Source organism: Vicugna pacos, chromosome 17 (assembly GCF_048564905.1).
Source record: "Vicugna pacos chromosome 17, VicPac4, whole genome shotgun sequence".
Taxonomy (NCBI): Eukaryota; Metazoa; Chordata; class Mammalia; order Artiodactyla; family Camelidae; genus Vicugna; species Vicugna pacos.
Window position 1 is genome coordinate 20,784,041 of NC_133003.1, and position 21,325 is coordinate 20,805,365.

The 21,325-nt window shown below is 45.3% G+C and overlaps 1 protein-coding gene across 4 annotated transcripts; it reads right to left on the reverse strand.

Moving 5' to 3' along the window:
• Positions 1 to 505: 505 nt before the first annotated feature.
• On the reverse strand, positions 506 to 20,902 carry CDC25A (cell division cycle 25A). 4 transcript variants are annotated; one of them, XM_072941194.1, is made up of 15 exons: positions 20,441 to 20,902; positions 19,371 to 19,444; positions 18,173 to 18,215; positions 17,641 to 17,677; positions 17,053 to 17,151; positions 14,683 to 14,802; positions 12,265 to 12,399; positions 11,682 to 11,756; positions 10,531 to 10,704; positions 7,229 to 7,327; positions 5,649 to 5,711; positions 5,456 to 5,554; positions 4,868 to 4,998; positions 2,659 to 2,770; positions 506 to 2,434 (listed from the first exon to the last, which is right to left on the reverse strand). In XM_072941194.1, exons 1-15 carry the CDS (start codon positions 20,608 to 20,610, stop codon positions 2,294 to 2,296), a joined length of 1,572 nt encoding a protein of 523 aa, XP_072797295.1. In that variant the 5' UTR covers positions 20,611 to 20,902; the 3' UTR covers positions 506 to 2,293. The 4 variants fall into 4 exon arrangements, with proteins under 4 accessions (XP_072797295.1, XP_072797294.1, XP_072797297.1 ...); XM_072941193.1 differs by having other exon boundaries at positions 17,053 to 17,154; XM_072941196.1 differs by lacking the exon at positions 14,683 to 14,802.
• Positions 20,903 to 21,325: the final 423 nt, after the last annotated feature.

Sequence of the window (21,325 nt, forward strand, 5' to 3'; positions counted from 1 at the left end):
GGCACCATTCTATTTTGTAAGGCTTTTGCTCCAGCAATTACCCCTTCTGGCAATAGCCCCCAGTATCACGTGTCTGAGAGAAACTGAGTTTCTCTGGTTGGGTGTGGGCCCGTGACTCACCATCTGCCTGATTTCATTCTGCAGTATCCTCTCTGGCTCCTTCAGAAGACAACTGAAACTCCTATTTCCTTTAGGGTGGTCCCTCCTTTGGCCTGTAGCTTAATCCTATGAATTAATACATCTTGTAAGGGAATGTCAGTGGTTCAGGCAAGCTTTTGATATCCTTATTTCATCTTGCAAATCAGGCTGAATCTTAAGTTTGTTTTTAGACTCAAGGTAATAACTGGAGGTCATCTGGCCACCCCTGAAGCCAAACCACATGACAGCCCTTTGGCCTCTAGAGGAAATGTGGCTGCCTCAGCCACTGGTTTCAGTCAAGTGTGGTCTTAGAACTTTAAAAGAAACCCAATTCCCTTTAAATCCATCAAGAAGTAGGCAGAGAGCATGGGTTCAAGATTGTTTTTATTTTCAGAGCCTGCAACAGTTGGTTAGCAATGCTAAGCTGGTACAATCCGAAGGCCATCCCACCTCCCTTTTTAGCCATTCAACCAACAGAATCCCTACAAACAAGATTAGAGACCAACTGAGATGTCTCAATGTGTGGGGGGAGAGGCCTTCTCCCTCTCCTCCCTACATACTTTTTCTAACAAGATTGTTTTACAGCTAAATGCAACTCAAACCCATAACATATGAACCAGTCATCTCCAATATCACTGATTCCCTCCCCACCCCCAGAACTGGAAGCAGAGGCAAGAGGGGAGACTGACTCTTGTATAATAAAAACTTGGCTACACCCCAATGGAGCAAAGATGGTGAGGAAGCCAGCGCCTAAGAACGGGGACAAGCAGGAACCCTCAGCCCCAGCTCCGTGGGAAGTGCTCCTTTGAGACTCCCACTTCTGCGGGGTGAGATGGGGGGCAACTGGTGATGATCCGTCTCTCCCTGTCCCTTAAATTAAAACATGATAAACTCAGAGTTCACCCTCAAAATCCACCACGCTGCCTCCTGAGAAACACATTCCAGTCATCTCTACTAGCACCCACTCCTTCTAATGCCCAGGACTGCCAGCCCCTCTCCCCACCCTTGGGTGGCCCAGCCAACACTGATTTGATACTCCTTAACTCATAAAATGACTGTTTTTAAAAATTCAAATAGAAGCTATCAAAGAGTATCAGAATAATAGAAGGAAGACACTCAATATATACTCCCTTCCCTCGTCCCGCAGAGCCCCCATCCCTGCCCCCCTCCGCTGGGAGACCTACACTACCACGTTCCAGCACCGACCTGGGGGTGGCCCAACGGAAGCTGCCTCAAGTGCTTTCCTGCTGTGACTCCTATACCAGCCACCATCATGGGGAGCTGGGGTGAGGAAGAGCGGGGTCACTACCCCCAGAGATCGCAGGGGCCTTCGAGGTAGGTCTGGGAGGGTTAGCTTATGTCCTGTAGCAAGGCCCGGGTCCAGTGCCTGCTCCCACCGGGATCTCAGACCTTGGCCGTAAACAGCAGCAGCCCCAGCACTGTAGTGCCTCCCGGGGGGCGACACAGCCCCTAGTCCTCTGTCCCACGGGGCATGTCCCTCTTCTTCCCCCTCCTTTTTACCTTTTTCTTTTTTAAAAATTAAAGGCAGAGGTAGTCCCTGGGATGATAAAACCCTACCTAGAATGGCAGTATTGTGACTTAAAGAAACAGTTAAATAAAAGTCTCCAGGAGTTCACTAAAAAAAAGAAAGAGAGGAAGGAAGGAAAGAAGGAAGGAAGGAGAAAATAAAGTGATTGATGAAGTTGAATAAATTAATGATAATGGGCTACCCCACAAAGACCTCTCCTTCCCAGGGCGTCTTTGGTATCTGGCCAGCAGCACTTCCCTTTGTGTTACTTCTCTCCACTCCCACCCCTCCCCCTAGGAGAAGGCCAGTGCCCAGCGAGGCCCCAGGCGGTTCATCCAACTCTAGGGGATGTGGAGTCACAGCATCTAGACTTGGCGCTTGGGACTGTGCTGTGACATGTGACAGCTTTAGCAGACCACAAGGACGTCTTACAGGGACAGAAGAGCCAGCAAGATGCTTTGGGCTTCAACCATGGGAGTGTGGGAGGTAGGTTTAAGAAGGCGTGGAAGCCCCAGGCCTTCTCTTGGAAAGTCACACTGCTGGCCCCTTTCCTCAATGTCTCTGCAGCAGAGGGGAAGTGAGGGAGAGGGAGGGAGGCTCAGGCTGCTGCTGTCTGCTCCAGCGCCCTCAGAGCTTCTTCAGACGGCTGTACATCTCCCTTTTGCTCTTTTCCCCGGCCCAGGTCCGGCTCTTGGTGCGGAACTTCTTCAGGTCTTCTTTAAAGTCCTCATGATGCATGGGCCGGTAGCTGGGGGGCTCGCAGTGAGACTGGCAGACAAGACGGGACGTGGTCAGGCCACACCTGCCTCACACTCACAATCCTGCTCCCTCCCTGTCTAGGGCTCAAGGTTCTGGTCAGTGGGTTTTAGGGCCTTTCTATGTGCAGGGCAAATCCCCAGGCCCCTGGCAAGAAACAGCCATGACCACCAGACAGATCTAACTGTCCAACCTGCACGAGGAGTGCACCAAGCTCTCCAGAGAGCCCATCTTACCTGGCATTTCAGGAAGAACTCCTTATACCCGCCCTTCAGGACGTACAGCTCAGGGTAGTGGAGTTTGGGGTACTCATTACCAAGCCGATCTCTCTCTCTCACATATCGGCACCTGTAAAGTGGACGAAATCCAAAGCAAGGTGAGCTCTTCCAATGCAGAGAAACACGCAGATGACTGTACCATGAAAGCAGCCCTTGTGGTTTAAGCACTCCTTACACACGTCTCCCCAACTTTACCTTCATTCTTGGCAACAAGTGAATTGTGATTTTCTGGCCATATGTTCAGTCAGGGCCAGTGCCTTGTGCTGGAAGGTAGAAGGTCTTTTCCCAATTTTCAAGTTCAATTGCCCTAGCATCTCTCCCTGCCACCACCACCTAATCCATTGGGACAGCCTCTGAGCCTGGTCCCACGGCAGTCTCCATCCTCCTCCTCTGCCAGTGACTCCCTCACCTGCTTCTAAGTGGGCTTCCTCCTGTGGCTTTTAAATGGGCTGAGCTTTGCTCTTGCCTCAGGTCATGTACTCGCCTCCTAAGCCTGGAATAAATACTGAATACTCTCCTCTGATATCCTCAGCTGGCTGGGGCCTCCATACTGTCCAACCCTTGGTACAAAAGCCCAAGTCCTCACAGTGCCCACAACCCATCCCCCGACTCCACGCTGCTCTGCAGTCCAGCCGCAGAAGCCCCTGCACTGCTCTTCCAACCTGCCCGGAGCTCCCACCTCTGGTCTCAGCACCTTTGAACACACTGCACAGTTTACACGTTATGTTGGTCTGCCTCCTGCCCACGCTGAAATGGACAGGGCTTTTGTATGTTTTGTTTACTGCTGTTCCCCCCAGTACCTGGCACAGTATCTGGACGTGAGAGGTAACAGTGTCTGCAGAGTGATTAATTCCACTCCTGAAGGACCATGAGGTCTCTCTTCATGTGACCATGATTTTGTTCTAATGGAGGACAAAGTCCTCGTCTTCGGGAGCTAGGTGGTGAAGGACATGTGGAGATGGTCACACATGCCAAGTTCTTGTTGTAGTTGTGTAGTTGTGTGCGTGCAAAAGTGTGCTGTGCACTCCTGAAGAGTTATGTGTGCACAAACGTGGCAGAATATTGGCAGGTGAAGCATATGCAGGGATAACCTTTTTCTGAGCTTGAGATGGTTCCAAATAAATAGGTGTCACAAGAACCTGCACCCGGCCCCGTGAGAAGTCTCTCTTGCGCCCTCCCAGGGAAGCTGCACTGCTCCCTGCCCACCTCTGTCCCTGTTTTCTCAGCACTTGTCACGACCCTCCTCACTCTCCCCTGGGATCTCCCCAGCGGTAGGTCCCTGCCAGGCCTGCCCACTGCTGTACCTTCACTGCTCCAACAGACCCTGTTAGAGCAGAGTATTATTTTAAATCTTAAGTGAGTATTACTTTATTGTAATTGTACTTTTACTTATTTTGATATAAAATTTATCTTTGTAATAAATTGTAACAGGGCCTTAGTCACCAAAGCCCTAATAGAAGTTCTTGTTAATAAGGGGTGTGTGTGGGGGAGGCATTTCTGTGCACCCCTAATGTGGCAATAAATGTGACGATAATACAATCCACTCCTTTGCAAACAGAGTTGATAAGTGTTTGAAAGCATCACATCAAGTTGTGCAGTGAGGACATCACATTTTTCTGGTATTTGCATACGGAGCAGCCACACTGTACTTGAAGGATGTCACCAGAGAACAGCAGCCCCACAGGAAGAACTAAGGAGAGTGGAGAAAACTGCAAGAGGCAGAGTTTAATTCAATATAAAAGAAGGCTGAACAGTGAGCCACTGCCCAGCAGTTGTCAGGACTAACTCAGAGCTGGGGTGATGGAGCAGAGGCCAGCTCCCTGGGGACGTTGCATGGAGAATGTATGTCATAGACAGGCTGGGCTGGGGAAGCCAGAAAGCCCTTCCCGAGGGAAACTGTTAGTTCAAGGATAAACTACACTCAAGGAAGCTGTCCACAAAATCAACTGACTGCTAAACAGGGAAGAATTTGGAAGAACATCTGATACACGTGAATTTATACTTTTACAAAACCATGTATTTATATACTGTGTGCGTAGGCTTAGGCATAGAAAAGACTTGGGATGTGCAACGGGCTGCTCCAAGTGCAAGCCCCACCTGCCCGCCCCGTGTCCCACAAAAGCACCAAGGGGGCCACACCCAACAGCCACCTCCTCTCAGCACTCACATGCGAGGGCCTCGCTCAGAAGAAAACTCGCAGTGGAACACCACAATGACCCGCTTGCCATCTGTAGGCACAATAGGCTTCTTGAGTAAGAAGTCTTCAACCTCCTCTTCCATGTGCAAGTTCACTGCACCCTGTGAAGGCACCAGAGACGCATGTCATACGTGAAACACCTCCATCACCAGGCAGCTTAACTCAACCATAAGAGGCATCACTAATCACTAGACCTGGCACAGACTCGGACATGTTGCCGAGACTGGTTTCTCCTCATGGCTTCATGTTCAGGCATGGCTTAGAAATCACTGGGTACCATCTAGAAATGCCCCGATGGTGATGGTGTGAGGGACAAAACAGGGAGCACTTGGTGTACAATGTGGTAGAGGTTAGTGTAGAACAGGGAACATTCAGTTCACAGAAGTCAAATGCCTTTCGCGCCCACTGTTTCTTTTTATAATTCTCATAACCGGCACGTGAGCATTTTAACAAGAAGCCAGGTGTCACCTCCCTCTTACAAAAAAAAAAAATCACAGATGCTGCCTAGGGCTCCCGCTAGGACAGCAGGGCTTGCCTGCAAGCTTCAGGAATCCTTACCTTGATGTGGCCTCCCTCATATTCATATGGGTATCGGCAGTCAATGATAACGAACTCTTTAATGAGGTTGGCAAACTTGCCATTCAAAACAGATGCTATCTGTGGAGAGAAAGCCAAGGAGAATCAACCCTGGCTGCCAGGAACAACCAGGTTCCAATACCCCATGTGTGGCAGGTCCCAAAAGATGACTTACAATTTCTGGAGAGATGTATTTTAAATCCTGATGCTTTCCAGCAACTGTATGAAAGAGATAACCCTTAAAAAGGAGAGAGAGAGAGAGATACTTAGCAAATCTGAAAGCTTAAATATGCAACATTTACACCATTTGTCTTTCTGGTAAGAGTTAGCTTAAAAGAAGCTCTAAACATGAATCAAATATAATAGTACATACTAGTTCCTGGTCTAGGTACTTCATTCACATCCTGACATTTGATTTTCGCACAGATCTGGAAGGCACATTACCCCCATTTCTGGGTATCAAAGTTAGGCACCTTGAGCAAGGTCAGCCAGCTAGTAAGCCAGATCTGAATACAGAAGCCTCAGGGCCTTTCCTTTTTCTCCTGCTTTTGTCAGGAACTGCCACCTCAGTACCCAGACTGTGAAGAGCACTTAAAGGACAGAGAGAGGAATGACTTCACTCGTTTCCTGAGCACCTGCCTCGTCCAGCACAGGGCTGGACACTGGAGGTGGAGGGAGTGAGACCTGGCCCGGCCTTGAGGAGAAAACGGGCACATCAGCAACTACTCATCAGGGCCAATGGCGCAGTCAGGAGCTCACCCATCCCTGTGGCCCAGTGCGCGGTCATTGAGACAAACACAACCAACAACTTCAACTGAAGTGCAAGCTTCTACCAGCGACGACACACCACACCCAGGTCTTTGCTTGCTCTTCCCTTCAGACTAGAAGGGTCTTCTATTTTTAGCTCATTCACCTCTCCTACCTGGCTGAAATATCTATAGCCTGGACCCACCTTCCCTCGTCGCCTACCTGAGACAACCCTCCCTTTATTTCTCTTAGTCTGCTGCTTACATTGCACTGACATTTTCTTCAGTCTACTGTGTGATACACGTGGATCACTACGTCCTACTGACCACGTTAAGTGTTTCGAGGGAAGGAACTGTGTCTCGTTTTGGAATCTTGGCCTTACACATGAGTGCCAGCTACACCGATGCCAGAAAGATAGGTCTGGGAACCGTCAAACCCTATGTGGCTGAACAAGCTACTACTGACACACTCCCTGTCCCACCCTCACATTTCATCATGGCTCAGAGGCCGCCAGCCACCCCGTGTCAGGCCAGCAGCAGATCTTCTGGGCCTCCCTGGGAACCTTTTCCCTCGAGGGCCACACTTCCATGGACAATGGAGAAATTTAGTCTCAATCCTGGACCTTCTAAGACGGCCTTTTGATATACAGACTTTTATATATTTGTTGAAGCAATAGGTTTATTTCTGCTTCTTTACACTTTTCTGCATTACTGCTTTAATAATCACTAACACCAATTCCCAGAGGGCCTGGTCTTTGAGTTAGGATCAAGGCAGCTGGTGGGTGGCTCCCTGCTTGAAACCCCTGATCAGCACCAGGAAATCTTACAGTCCCACAGAAAAGAAGATACACCGGATCATGACTTTGTTTCTTTATCTTAAAAAAAATTCAAACTGTATCCCCTCAGGCAGCCTCTCCAGGAGCCACCTCAGGGAGGGGGCAGGGCTGAGGGGGGTTTCTAGGTAACCACCCCTAATCCTGCATCACAGAGCAGGTCTGCTTGCAATTACCTTGGAGAAGTCTCCTATAAGGTCCCTTGGGTCATTATCCAATATGTTCTCAATGGTCCCTTTTGGAGAACATGCCAGGGATAAAGACTGATGTAGAATCTGCAACAAATCAAAGGTGGAGAATGAGTTCAGGGTTCTGAACAGAACATATAAAAACATTCACCTGGAACACATCAGGAGAAAGAGACTGAGATGTTAACGTCTGTATTTAGCAAATGGGATACTTTTCTTATTTGACTGAATCTGGAGTGAAAAAAAGAATTCGGGTTACTGACTAGGTATATTATTATTTCAGTATCTAACTGAATTGTTCTGAAAAAAATCTGAGTATAAGGGGACCTGCACAGTTTAAACCCATGTTGTTCAAGGGTCAACTATATTTTCCACTAAAACAAACCAGGGCCTTTGGAAGAAGTGATTGATTCCAAGTTGGGAGAAGAAATGTGTGAGGTAAGTCTGGAACACCTTGTCACAGCAAGAAGTTCTCGTATTTTTAAGGGGACGTCAAGCGGCTCATCACAGGGAGGTAAAGATTTTTTAAGCGGCACTCAAAAGCAGTAAACATAAATAAAAAGACAGATAAATTGAAACATGTCTAAAAACCAAGAAATTCTGTTCATCAAAAGAACAAGATTAGGTAAGAATAGGCAAGCCCGAGTGGGAAGATACACATTCATCCCAAGAAAATGCAAATTAAAACCAAATACTACGCACTTACTAGACTGGTTAAAATAAAAGGGATGAACACGACCAGATACTGGTAAGGATTTGGAAGAACGGGAACCCTCATAGGCTGCTGTGAGTAGTTGTCACTCGGTATTCGTGAGATTGGTTCCAGGACCCCACCCCCAACAAAAGGATGCTTATATAAAATGGTACATAGTACAACTGGTGCTCAGTAACCACGGGTTCCAAAGTTGGTTGAATCCGTGGATGCAGAACCCCAGATATGGAGGGCCGTTTGGACAACAACTTTGGAAACTATTTGGCAGTGCTCACTAAAGCTGAACAAATGCCTAGCTTAGGGCTCAGCAATCCAGAAGGAAGTTTATGTTACCAAAAAAAAAATTGTACAACTTTGACAAGGGAGCCAAGAATACTCAATGAAGAGATGTCTCTTCAATAAATGGCACTGGGAAAATTGAATATTCATGTATGAAAGAATGAAACTAGACCTCTATTTTGCACTATTTACAAAAAATAAGTCAAAATGGGTTAAAGGCTTAAATGTGAGACCAGAAATCATAAAACTCCTAGAAGAAAACACAGGAAAAAGGCTCCCTGACATGGGTCTTGGCAATAATTTTTTTGGATTGGATATCTAAAGCATAAGCAACAAAATAATAAACAAACATGTGGGACTACATCAAACTAGGAAGCTCTTGCACATTAGAATAAATGATCAGCAAAATGAAAAGACAACCGACAGAATGGGAAAAAATATTTTCAAACCATATTATCTGATAAGAAGTTAATATCCAAAATATAGAAAGAATTCATACAATTTAATATCGAAAAACCAAATAACCCAATTAAATAAAAAATAGGCAAAGGATCTGAATAGACATTTTCCCAAAGATACACAAATGGCCAACAAGTACATGAAAAGGTAATTAATATCACTAATAATTTAGAGAAATGAAAACCAAAGCCACAATGAAATATTACCTCATGCCTGTTAGAATGGCTATCATCCCAAAAAACAAAAAACAGAAAACCAAGATCCCAGGCTGACCATAAAAGGTCAAAAAGTGGGCAGTGGCCCAATTCCTGGGAATCCCAGCCCCTTCCCCAAAGTGGTTGGAATAACTGTCCAACTTGTTAGCATATGAACTAACAACCCTCACCCCTCCAGGGTGTTGCCTTCTGAAACAGCCTGCACTCTATGGAGTATGTATCTCTCTAAATAAATCTACCTTTACTCAAAAACAAAACAAAACAAGAAACAAGTGTTGGCAAGGATGTGAAGAAAAAGGAACCATTGTATGATGTTGGTGGGATTGTAAAGTGGTGTGGCCATAATGGAAAACAGTATGGACATGCCTCAAAAAAATCGAGACTGGAACATATGATCCAGTAATTCTACTTCTGGGAATATATGTGAAGGACGTGAAAACCACTATGTCAAAGAGGTATCTGTAGCAGGATTATTTACAATAGCCAATACACGGAAATAACCTAAGTGTTCATTGACAGATGAATGGACAATGAAATAGTGATACACACACACACACACACACAATGGATTATTATTCAGTCATTAAAAAAAAGAAGGAAATCCTGCCATTTGTGACAGCATGGATGGACCTTGAGGGTATTATACCAAGTGAAATAAGTCAAAGACAAACACTGTATGACACCACTTATATGGGGAATCAAAAAACAAACAAACCATTGCCACCAAAACAAATACCAAACTCATAGAAAATGAGATAAGACTTGTCGTTACCAGAAGTGGGGAGGGGGATTGGATGAAGGTGGTCAAAATATTGAAACTTCCAGCCATAAGATATGTAAGTACTGGGGATGTAATATACAATGTGGTGACTACAGTTAAGCCTGCTGTATGGTATACATGAAAGGTGCTGAGAGTAAATCCTAAGAGCTCTTATCGCAAGGAAATGAAAGAACTAAAATACCCAGAACTAAGTTACAATGGAAAACACTACAGAGTTGTGAGACAAACTTAAAATAGTAGGAAACTTATAGATCTAGATCAGGAAACAAGAAAAATTATGAACAAACACCAAGGGAAAAATATTATGGCCTGTCAAGCAAGGGGGGGACCTTAGACCTCCATCCTTGCCCAGCTGTAATTAAGTGTCATAATCTCCACTGGGATGGTGTCAGGGAAGGCCTATGGGGAGCCTGAAGTCCAACCCCTGCCCAGCAGTAATGCAGCTTGCCCCCACCCTAGGTGGCATATCAAGGGAGGCTGTGTTGGGGGATCCTGGACTTCTGTCTCCACCTCCCCTGCTAAAACAGAAGATTTATATAGTCTCATAATACCCAAAACATACAGATACAATTGAAAAATCAACTGGCATACCAGGAACCAGGAAAATCTCAGTTTGAACAGGAAAAAAAACCAACAGAAACCCATACTAAGACACAAATGGTAGAATCTGACAAGGATTTTGAAGTAGCCATTATAAAAATGCTTCCACAGGCAATTATGAACATGACTGAAACAAAAGAGAAACAAAAACAGCAAGTCTCAGCAAAGAAAAAGAAGCAAATGGAAATTTTAGAACCGAAAAATATATCATAGTCCTTAAATAAAAAAACCCCGCAGAACTAACCTCCTGGGGTTTCTCTGGACTCGATGCCTGTTCAGGACTGGCCCCAACAACACTCCTCCGCCGCTTCCTATTCCCTCGTGGGGACTCTTCTTGAGATCGTTCTGGTCTCTTCAACACTGACCCGATGGTGGAGCTACACATGGAAGGAGAGTCAAACTGCTTGCATCGATTGCCCTTGGGGGGAAGAAAGAGATCCATTAAAACCCACTCACTTGAATGGTAAAGAGAACAGACCTGGGATGATTTAAGATCCATCCATCCTAAATTAGGAAACAGACACTTTCCATTTATCTAGTCCTAGCAACTAGGGCCTGGCACATACTAGACGCTGAGCCCCTGGTGGGTGATAATAAACATGTTCTAAGCTGACATTGTAAGGAGATGAGGAAGACTATCTGGGCCCTCAAGGAGCCTACTGTCTGCACAAGGTCCCGAGAGGGAAATAACTGTTACCTTCCAGCCAGAAACATATTTTTGCCTTCCTCTTCCCCTCTATTTTATTACTTGTACCTTGCTTGAGCGGTTTGACAGGTTTTAACACTGCATCTAAATCTAGAAAAGGAGTGAGGTAGCTGGGTTATACTATAAATCTGAGCCAGTTAAGGTGATAAGAAAGAGTTGAGTCTAAGTTTGCAGGGGAAAGGGTGCCTTCAAAATTGTGTTCCAAAGTCCTCTCTACTTGGTTGTTTTTCTTTCTGGACTATACCAGGGCATTTTAATTCAAGACTTACAAAGCCAAAGAAAGTACAGGAAGATGTGCTATGGTACACGATCTCTTAAGGACTAATGTCTCAGAGTCTGAGAGCAGCCACTAACCTGACTTCAGCGCTCTAAACTCACACTCTGCCAACTCAGTGTGCCTTGGCTTGGCTTTTCCTACTGTGCAGAATGTCCCTTCATAGCCCAGTAAACTACTTCTTTTCAAGCTGACACTAAAATTTCAATGTTGCCTCTTCTTTGAAATGTTCCTGACAGTCCTCAGCGAGTGCTTCACTCCCACATTGGCTCTTCCAGAGACTAAGGATTTTCCCTGAAGTTTTTTCTGAAGTTTATTTTAACAGCATGCTATTCAGAAAAGCAAGACCAGAGAATTGTTTCTCTGATGAAACAAATCTGATTCCTGTGGCTCCCTGCAGACACACGGAACTGACCAGGTTTGCAGTTCTTCTCATGACAAGAGGAGCTGTCCAGAGGCTCGCCATGCAGGATGGGGTCTCGGCGTCATTCTAAACAAAGAAAATCTGTGTCATAAAGGTCGAAGAGAGACTAGCACTAGATTAAGTGCTTTCAAATGGTGTCTGACACCATTCTAAAGGCATGGATAGGAAGCATCTAATGTTGCCCCTCCCCCTCCCCCCAGCATTTTAAAATCAGAAGAGTCACAGCTAACCCAGCTAACCATTCAACTATCTGAACATAGCTAAAGGCACACCCCTGAGGGGATGTGAGGTGGGACACTCAGTCTCTTCAGCTATCCTCCTACTGTTCTTGTTTCATGTGTCTTGCATAAAAATAGACTGTCAGGCCCTTCAGCCTAAGAAGGATCACACCAGTCTCTTCAAGTCCTCCGCAGGATTTACTCAGGTTAGAAGCAGAGTCTTAATAAATTCCCAGCAAATAAACAAAAATATCAGCCAACTCAAGCCCTGGGGAATTGCTGCTCCTTTTCAGGTGACTTTTCTCCAGGGATAGTTAGTGGTAATGGATGGGAAAAAAACACAAACACACATGTACCTTCAGATTCTCTCCATCAAGAAGATCCATAAAGCCATCATCCTCATCAGACAAAGTGCCAGTCACAGGTGACTGGGGTATAAAAAAAGGAATGAAAGTCCCTGGTTCACTGCCATCTCTTTCATTTGAAGAAAACTACAAAACAGAATTCATAGCTTGTTAATAAATGATCAGATTTGGTTTCCTTGGATGGGTCACTAGTTTTTATGAGGAACACATACTATATAGTTGTTGTAAGAAATAAAATTTTAGCAGCTACTAATAATCAAAGGAAAACGAAACTTGAAGACAATAAATGATTTGATGTCCACACACAGTTCTGATTAGTCAGGCCAAGCAGCCGTCATAAAGAACTTCCCAGAAGCAGGTCACCTTACAGTGGTATCTAAGGCTAGCCTCTCGTGAAGGGCAAGGTTGTTTTTTCTGAGGATTGTAATCCGTGAACAGAGATCAATGTGAGGGTTGTGACAGTGTGATAATCTGCTGAAATGAGGAAGGGTAAGAAGATACCAAGTCTCTATGGAGACCTCAAAATGGACTAGAGAATGCCTCTGTGACTCCAGTTCTGGCAGAGGGATAGAAAGGGTGACCTGGCTCTAGAGAGTCCATCCTACTTCTTTAGACTTGGAATTTAAATGACAGCTGCTCAGTTTTAACTTGTGCCAAACACAATGATAGACTCTTTCCATGTATAATTCCACTTAAGCCTCATGACACACTAAGGGTAGTTAATCCTTTTATTTTTATTTAACAAATCAGGAAACTGATGCTTAAGAGAGGTTACCAAGATCACACAGCTCACCTGTTTGACTACAAAGCCCAAGACTTTTTCTCCCCACTATACTATACTCTTTGTAAGAGAGGCCATTCCTGGAGTAAAAATAGAGTATATCTCATTAGGCAACTTTATCTTGTTTTTTTTTGTTTTGTTCTGTTTTGTTGAAACCCCCATTATTAAATGAATATGTATTTAATATAGAAAATTTATTAAAAAATCCATAAGTCTACCATCTACAGATAAACACTGCTAATACAAACACTGCTAACTCTGAATTACTTCTTTTCCAGGTACTTTCCAAAGCCAGGAAAAAGTTCAGAGATGCGTACTCTGGTTCAGGCTTGCTTTGTTTCAGAATATAAAACAAGTCCTGGGCTGTCTCTGATCCTCTACAAGTGCATCTGAGCACACCTTGGGCCCCTCAGCAGTTTTTCAGCCAGCAGAGCCTAGAAGCAGGTTAATCACGGGGCAGCACCCGCTGAAGACTCACATTATGGTATAATGCCAATTTTTGTGACCTAGGTTCTGGGATCCCTGGGTGCAGACGTGCTACAGAAAATGACAGACAAATCTCTGGACAGGACCTAATTCTTTCTCCATGAGTCCTACACCAAGAAACCATTATGAGGAAAGACAGATGCCTGGAGACTAAAAGCAAGGATACAAAAGAAGCACCTTCTGACATGATCTAAAGTCAAACCACTGAGCCAAGTACTGGCTTCCTTTCAGTTTGTACCCTCAGCTCCTACAACGGGGGATGGCCAAGTGATCACAGGAAACCCCGGCACTGCTCGCTAGAGATATTCAGTTTTGGATGCCCAGCTCTCAAAGGATTACTGTATACTTGGAAATCAAGACCGTTTAATTCTCGTCTTCTGTTTATCTGTGTCCTTTGACAAATCACCTAACTTCCCTGACCACGCTTTTCCAATCTGTATAATGGGGTAATTTCAGCTATGTCACAGGCTTATGAAGATTAGAGACAAGAAAACATAAAAGTGCTTTATGTGAATGTTAAACTGGAAACCTCTATTTTCAGATACAAGTTCCCAGGAAAACCTGGAAACCTAATGAGGTCATTTTGTTCAAGTTGGGCCTCTCTAGTCCATAGCTGTCTGTCAGATCACCAGTAGGAAACTTTGGAAGTAATGACAGTCTCTGACAAATAAATAACCCTGGGGCAGGTGGCCCCAAATACTGTCAAGTAGCCTCACAGGCAGTAGGTTCACCTGAATACATTAGTTCTTAACAAACCACCTTTGGAAGAAGCCAAGTACTCTATCCAAACAAATCCACTCTGGAAAGTACCTATTAGCACTCAGGACGCATTGTAAAAGATGAGTTTTAAGTAAGACACATAATCCCACCATACGTTTAGAAGAATGACCCAGGATGCCTGCAGACTATTTTCCCAGAATTGACAAGGTCAAATATTCCATGCTCAAGTACTGTATTTCTCACTCTGCTTCTGCCTGCTTTCCAGACACCTCAAAAACACCCCAAAATGTGAGTCTAGTTTCAAAAGACAAAGTCAAGGTAAAAACAGCAAGAGCTATTGTAGTATCTTCAACTCCAGGCTGAAGAGGATGCTTTAATTCTCTTCCCATCAAGAACTCCCCTATGAAAGCCAGAGCACATACCATCCGAGCTGGGGCAGAGTTCTGTCTCTGTGTGAAGAGATCTTTACCCTCCTCCAGGCCATGAGCATGCAGGCAGCCACGAGATGCAGGTCTTATTGGCTTCTTAAACTCAAAGGCTTCCTGCAAGACAGTATAATCAAGACATCTTCCACTGTCGATGAAAACCAGCTCTGGGCCTTAGTCATAGCTCGGGGAGACAGGCAAGGGAGTGGGTACTGATCACCTTCATAGCTGCCTCCAAACTCATTTCTGATCTAATTCTAACACTGGATCTATGTAACTAAGAATTTCAGACTATCAAAAGCTAACTTCCAATATAGCACTTTTTTCTCTTACCAAAAACACTATTTTCTAACAAAAACATGAGTATCCACCAGGTACACAAAACATTGAGTTAAAAACCAAATCAATAACTTTCTATCAACCATATTTCAATTAAAAAAAAAATACTTTCTGGGCCACTCTCCCTTCTGAGATGGACCACACTCTGTCAGTGGAGTATGTATCTACTTAAAACACCCAGAAAACAAATAAAAAACAGCCACCCCCATGGCTCGTGGCCTCTCTGGCCTTCTGAGATGGCTTACACTGGATCTATGGAGTGTGTATCTCTCTGAATAAATCTACTTTTTCTTATTTAAAAAAAAAAAAGCCAACTTTCTAAAATCAACAGTGGAGAGGGAGGGATAAATTAGGAGTTTGGGATTAGCAGATACAAACTACCATACACAAAACAGATAAACAACAAGGTCCTACTGTATAGCACAGGGAACTATATTCAATACCTTGTAATAACCTATAATGAAAAAGAATATACACATAAAAGTGAATCTGTGTGCTGTACACCAGAAACTAGCACAGTATTGGAAATAAACTATACTTCAATTAAAAACAAAAAGTCAAAAGCAAAGTCATTTCAATGTAATTGAACAAGAATCAAAACTTTTTACTCTAGATTTATGTGTTTGAGGGCTTTATTATTTTCCATCTTCTTCTTACCAATAGGAGATAAACTACTGACAACATGATGACTGTAGCTGTTATGCCTTAAACTTAGAGTAATATGTCAATTCTTAATAAAATGAAAAACAAAACCTATTGGTTCATTCAACATGGATGAACCTCACATAATGCTGAGTGAAAGCCAAATGACAGAACACATCCTGTACAAATTCATTTACTTCAAGTTTAAAAGCACTCATAATTCCCCTCCCTAAAATAGCCACGTAAGAACTTGTTGTTAATAACGCACAGCTAATATCAAAGTATTTAATGCCAACACAGTGCTAAGCTCTTTCAGTGCATTAGCTCATTTATTCAACCACAACCCAATCACCCCCATTTTAAAAGAGGAGAAAAAGAGGCCTTACAGGTTAAGTGATGTGCCTAAGATCTGGCTTCATAGACAGAATGGACAACTCCAGAGCAAGAGCTCTTTAACCTGTCTTCCAGAATGAAGCCCCAAGCAGGCAATCCTGGGAGAAGCCAGGCTTGGGGGGAGAAGAAACAACAGCTTTGGACTGTCCTACAAAAAGCACTACAGAGGCTGATGTTGTATTCTCAGCACCCAAGGCAAGAACTCATTTCTCTTATTTCTGTATTCACCCTCAGGAATATCTTGTAAGTTGTCAAAGGAATCACTGGGAGAGTTCATGGAGGCAGTAGGTTCTGGATTAAGTGTTAAATCCTGAAGATTATAAATCCTGAAGTATGAAATGGGGGAGGGGAGAAAATAGCTATGGAAATACAGTGAGAAAGAAATGCTGGAAATGCTGAGCTGATTCACTGAACTATTTTAGGTGCCTACCCCATGCAAGGCACCCCACCAGGTGAGAGAAAAGCCAGGCCAGGATGATCCTGGACTTTTGGATGCACAGCCCCAACTTACCTTCTAAGTTAGCTTACTCTAAGATTCCCTGGGACTTGTTGGCTGTGGTCTTTCAAATACTGTCAAGAAAACTTTTCCTAAACTTCTAACTTATCCCAGGGTCAGCACAAAGAGGCAAGGAAGGCCTAGCCAGACCCTTCCAGAGGAAGTTTTCACGGATAGAATTACTCCTAAGAGATACTGTCTGAGCAATTCCTACCTGCCTGAAACAATTTGAAATGCTTTATCTACATTATCTTACTTAGTTCCCACAGTAGCCTTGTGAGGAACTGCTACTCCTATTTCACAAAGAAACAAGGGAGCCTGAAAGAAGCCAAGGTCACACAGCTAGCAAGGAGTAAGATTCAAATCTAGTTTCTCCGGCTCCAAAGACTATCATGAAAGGTCAAGGTTAAGTCTCTCAGAAAGCAGCCCAGCCACTTCTCCGTAAGACACGGACACTTGTGGGTTTTACCTCTGCCCCGGGTTAGTACCACACTCACATTTTCCTTGTTCTCATCATGGTCGATCAGCTGAAAGACATCACGGTCAAGAGAATCAGAATGGCTCCTCTTCAGAGCTGGGCTACACCCCAAGAGCTTCTGCTATCAAAGTAAAAAAAAAAAAAAAAGGAATTAGAGTACATAAATGAAAATTCCATGGAAACTCAGTTCTAAAAGAAAAAAAAAATGGTAGTGGTGGGCTGGGGAGGCCTAGCTTCTCAAACACTGCAGTAAATAACCAATAAAGGTGGCTAGGGCTCTACCTTGTGAGGACAGAGAAGTCCCCACTACATGGCTTTACACCTAACTTCACAAGGTCACCAGCCCTCTCAGCAGGGATTTAGGTACCAAATCAACCCCCAAGTAACATCATTTGCATCAAAAGAATCCTTCCTGGTCTGATAAAATTCAGAGTTACAGACAGAGTAAAAAGCCCTCAAGAGGCAGCCATTATTGAAGTTGCTTGAAAGCTTATGAGACAAAGTAAGAAACAGCAGTCTTCACTATCTGCTAGTCTACTGTCAAGGTCACCCTGGAAGCTAAGGGGCAGATAATAGGTATTAACTCAAAATAAACAAGGGAACTTACAGGTAGGGAATTTATTCTCCTCATGGGATTTTCAAGGCTGCAATGAGATCAGAAAGTAAATGAGAATAAAACAAGTAAAGAGATATTCATATTAGCAGATGCATAGTGTCTAACCTTGCTTGCTGGGGTAGGGGACAGACTCAAACATATTCCCATTTTAGGCAAGATGGAAGAACAGATTTCTGAAGCATTTCACAAGCATCCCCACCACTGGGCTTCCAATGAAAAAAAGCAAGCCCAGGTCTTCTCTTAAAATATACATGTTCTCTTAAGACAATGATGTCAGAAAAAGGAGCAGGAGTTTGGGTGAGACTGGAACAGAACACCAAAATTACAGCTAAAATGAACAAAGGGAAGCTTGGAAAGCTGCTGACATAAAAAATAAACTACTCATTCTCAAAAGATATCAGACTTTATAGGATCTAGGAGCTTTATTATAGGGATAGCTAAATCCAGAATTCCAGTCCAGAGCATAAAGAATTTCATCCAGAATATTAAGTCTTTTCTAAGCACAAACATTTAAAATACATACTTTTCTTTACTGTCCAAGGGCCCAGGAGAATCCAGACAGAAGCCTGTAGGAAATTAAAAAAAAACAAAACAAACACCTCTCAGGACATGAAACACCATTTTGTCATTAAAATAAATAAACAAATAAATAAAACTACTAGTACTGTTTCTTTGAGGCAGTCAACAAAGACTCAAGGCTTGGACTTTAGCCAGAACTGAAACTGAGTCTATTTGATTGCCAAAACACAGTATTTCCATAGTACATCGACTAATACTTCCCTACTTGCACACACCATCACAGGAAACAGGGACTTGAGGAGAGAGTGAATTAAACCAAACCTCATAACCTCTTGGTTATTCAGACAGAGGTTACCCAGGTTAACTTTTGGTGAGTTCCAACCATGGAAAGAATAGGTACCAGTTTCCTGAAGTAGTTTTCATTTCAAGTATCTTACCTTGTCACATCATGTGCATAAATTAGGGGTTTGGAAAATACAATTATGTCATCTGACAAGCAAGGCAAGTAGTTATTGCCTTCAACAAAATAACACCAAGTGAGGTGCTCAACTCAAAGGTCGCAGAATACAGGAGATGCCGCTCAGCATGGCCCAGACCCACCAGGGCCTGCTGAGTGCACACCTTTCCTCCATGATGTCTAAATAACCGTACAGGAAGTTAGGTGTTGCTGCTCTTGACTGATGCTCTCCCTTGCTACACTGCCACAGATGAGAATTCTATCCCTGGTTCATAAGAAGCCTACGTTTTAAAACTTTTGCTCTTGCAGTTCCCTAACCTAAAGCTTCTGTGCAAATAAACCCTGTAGTAACATGAACTTATGGATTAGAATAAAATGCACTGGCATATTTTCTCCATAGCAGGCTCACTGAAATAATGTCATTACACTTCCAATAATTTGACCCAGCATTTTAACCAGGAAGATTTCCTGAATAACACTTAGTTTTCCTCTACTGTTTATCGTCAAGACTGAGCACACACCACCTCTTTGCAGCCACTTGACAGCTGCTTCCTCTCTTCATAAACTGCCACAGGGGCTCTTTTATACTGTCCTTGAAGGTTTGTCACTCAGCACCAGACTTTTCCCTTTACTGTCTCAACTACTCACCAAACTAAGTTTCTAGGTTAAAGCACATGTTTCAGCAAATTCCAAATACTGCTCCCCACAGAGCAGACACATAAATGTTCAAGACTTAAAAGAATACCTGAATCGGTTGATTCGGAGGAGCCCATTCTCTGCAGACTGCTGTTTCTCACCTCCAGTGGTTGTTCATACTCACTGAAACCAACAGAAATAACTCTCTATAGCTCTAGGACAGAATTAAAAGGTTTGATACAGGAGACAGGCCATGAGGCTGGCAAGTAGCCATGCTAACATCAACTTATGGGACACGCCACAGAACACTCAGCCACCCAGAACACCCAGTTAGCATGTAAGCATAAAAGGACATGAGAAAAGAGTGGGTTGGCATGGCCTGGGGCACACTGTAGAACAGAATGACTATGATGAATATTGGAGTACTTCCTGAAATAAGAGCATGTGTTCTAGGTACCAAGCTAGGAGCAGGGATGAGGAGGACGAGTTCCTCCTTTTCAGAGGCTGGAAAAGACACGTGCTTATTAAGAAAATGGGATGTCCAAGACCGAAGAGAAAGCAGCTTCACCAGAAAAACGGTGGGGTGCATTTTTTGCAATAAGTCAGAGTCCACGAAGTCTCTGAGTATGGAAGATTGAGTAAAAAGACCTGGCCTTCGAAGAGCATCGGGGTGGATATCAGGAATATGCACGGGGCGAGGACTGCGATGATTTTGCAAACGCCAGGAAAGAAAATGCCACGTCCCTTTGTTGAGAAGGAAACAAAGTTCACAGGAAACTAAGAGCCTGCGAGGTGGTTCAGCAAAGGGTGGAAGCGAGCGCCTACCAGGGCCTACTTTTCCTCCGTAGGGTAGATTTCCAAGAGCTTCCTGGGACAGGGAGGGACAGAGTAAGAGCACAGGGCAATCCAAAAGGGATGGCGAAGGTGGGGACCCGGGTCAGTCCCCACCCACTACCCGGCCGGGCTCGGGGCTGAGGGCAACCCTGGAGAGTCCGAACGGCCCCTCCCGCCCAACATTCCGCCTGGGGGGAGGGTGCACATGGCGGACCCCCGCCGGTGAGGCCGTCCCGAGCGGCGGACAGGTCTCGCTCCTCCCTCAGCCCGTTTCCCGACCCGATTTTCCCAAGAGCCATCTGGGAGGCCAGCGGCCTGCGGCACCGCTCGTGGGTCCCTCCTTACCTGCCCAGCCCCTGCAGCTTGTCCATGGTGACCGTCAGGTTGGTGACAGGCGACAGGCCCCCAGCGGCTGGCGTGCCGAAAAGCGCCTTCACGACGGGCTGCGGCGCGGGAGGAGGGCTGCAAGCGAAGAGCAGACGGCGGCGGTGCGGGGGCTCGGGGCCCAGCTCCATGGCGGCGCCGGGCCTCCCAGGGATCCCGCTCCCTCTTCCTCCGCCTCCGCCGCGCCCGCCCCGCCCCGTCGGCACTGGCCTGGGCCGCGCGCCCCGCTGCCGGCGCCCGCGGGTCAAACACAAACACGATCCCGCGGTTCAGGGACGCGGCTGCCGCAGGAAAGCGGCGTGGACGGGCGGGTGTGCAAACCCGGCAGGCGCCAGTCACAGGCACGGGTGCTTCCCCTCACCCCCGCGAGGCCGGCGGGCGGGCGGGCGCCGGCAACCTGAAGATTAAATCCAAAAAAAAACCGGGGTGGGTCGAGTAGGGAGAGCGGCCAGAGCTGAGAGGCAACGGCCAGGGTTCACTCTCTTCACTTTTCTCCTACTCTCTTGCCCAGCCCGGGGACACAGAGAACCAAGCCGACCTCCACTTCCCTCCGGAGTTGTCGCTGCCGAAGTGGTCTTTCGCGGTGATAGGGACTCACTGGGATCTGCCGCTGCCCCGCCCCCTCTTTCTTAGTTGGCGCCAAACGGAGTCCACCAATCAGTAAGTAACTTCTCCTCCTCGCACAGGAATGGCAGCAAGGCTGGACCAATGAGAGGGGGAGAAGGAAGCAGCTCGCGGGACTCTGCGAGGTCACCACCTCTCAGAAAGGGGCGGGGCCTAGAAGGGACCGGAGCTTCTCCGAACGTGAAGCTCTCAGAGGTCAATGAAAACTCCCAGGTGAACCTG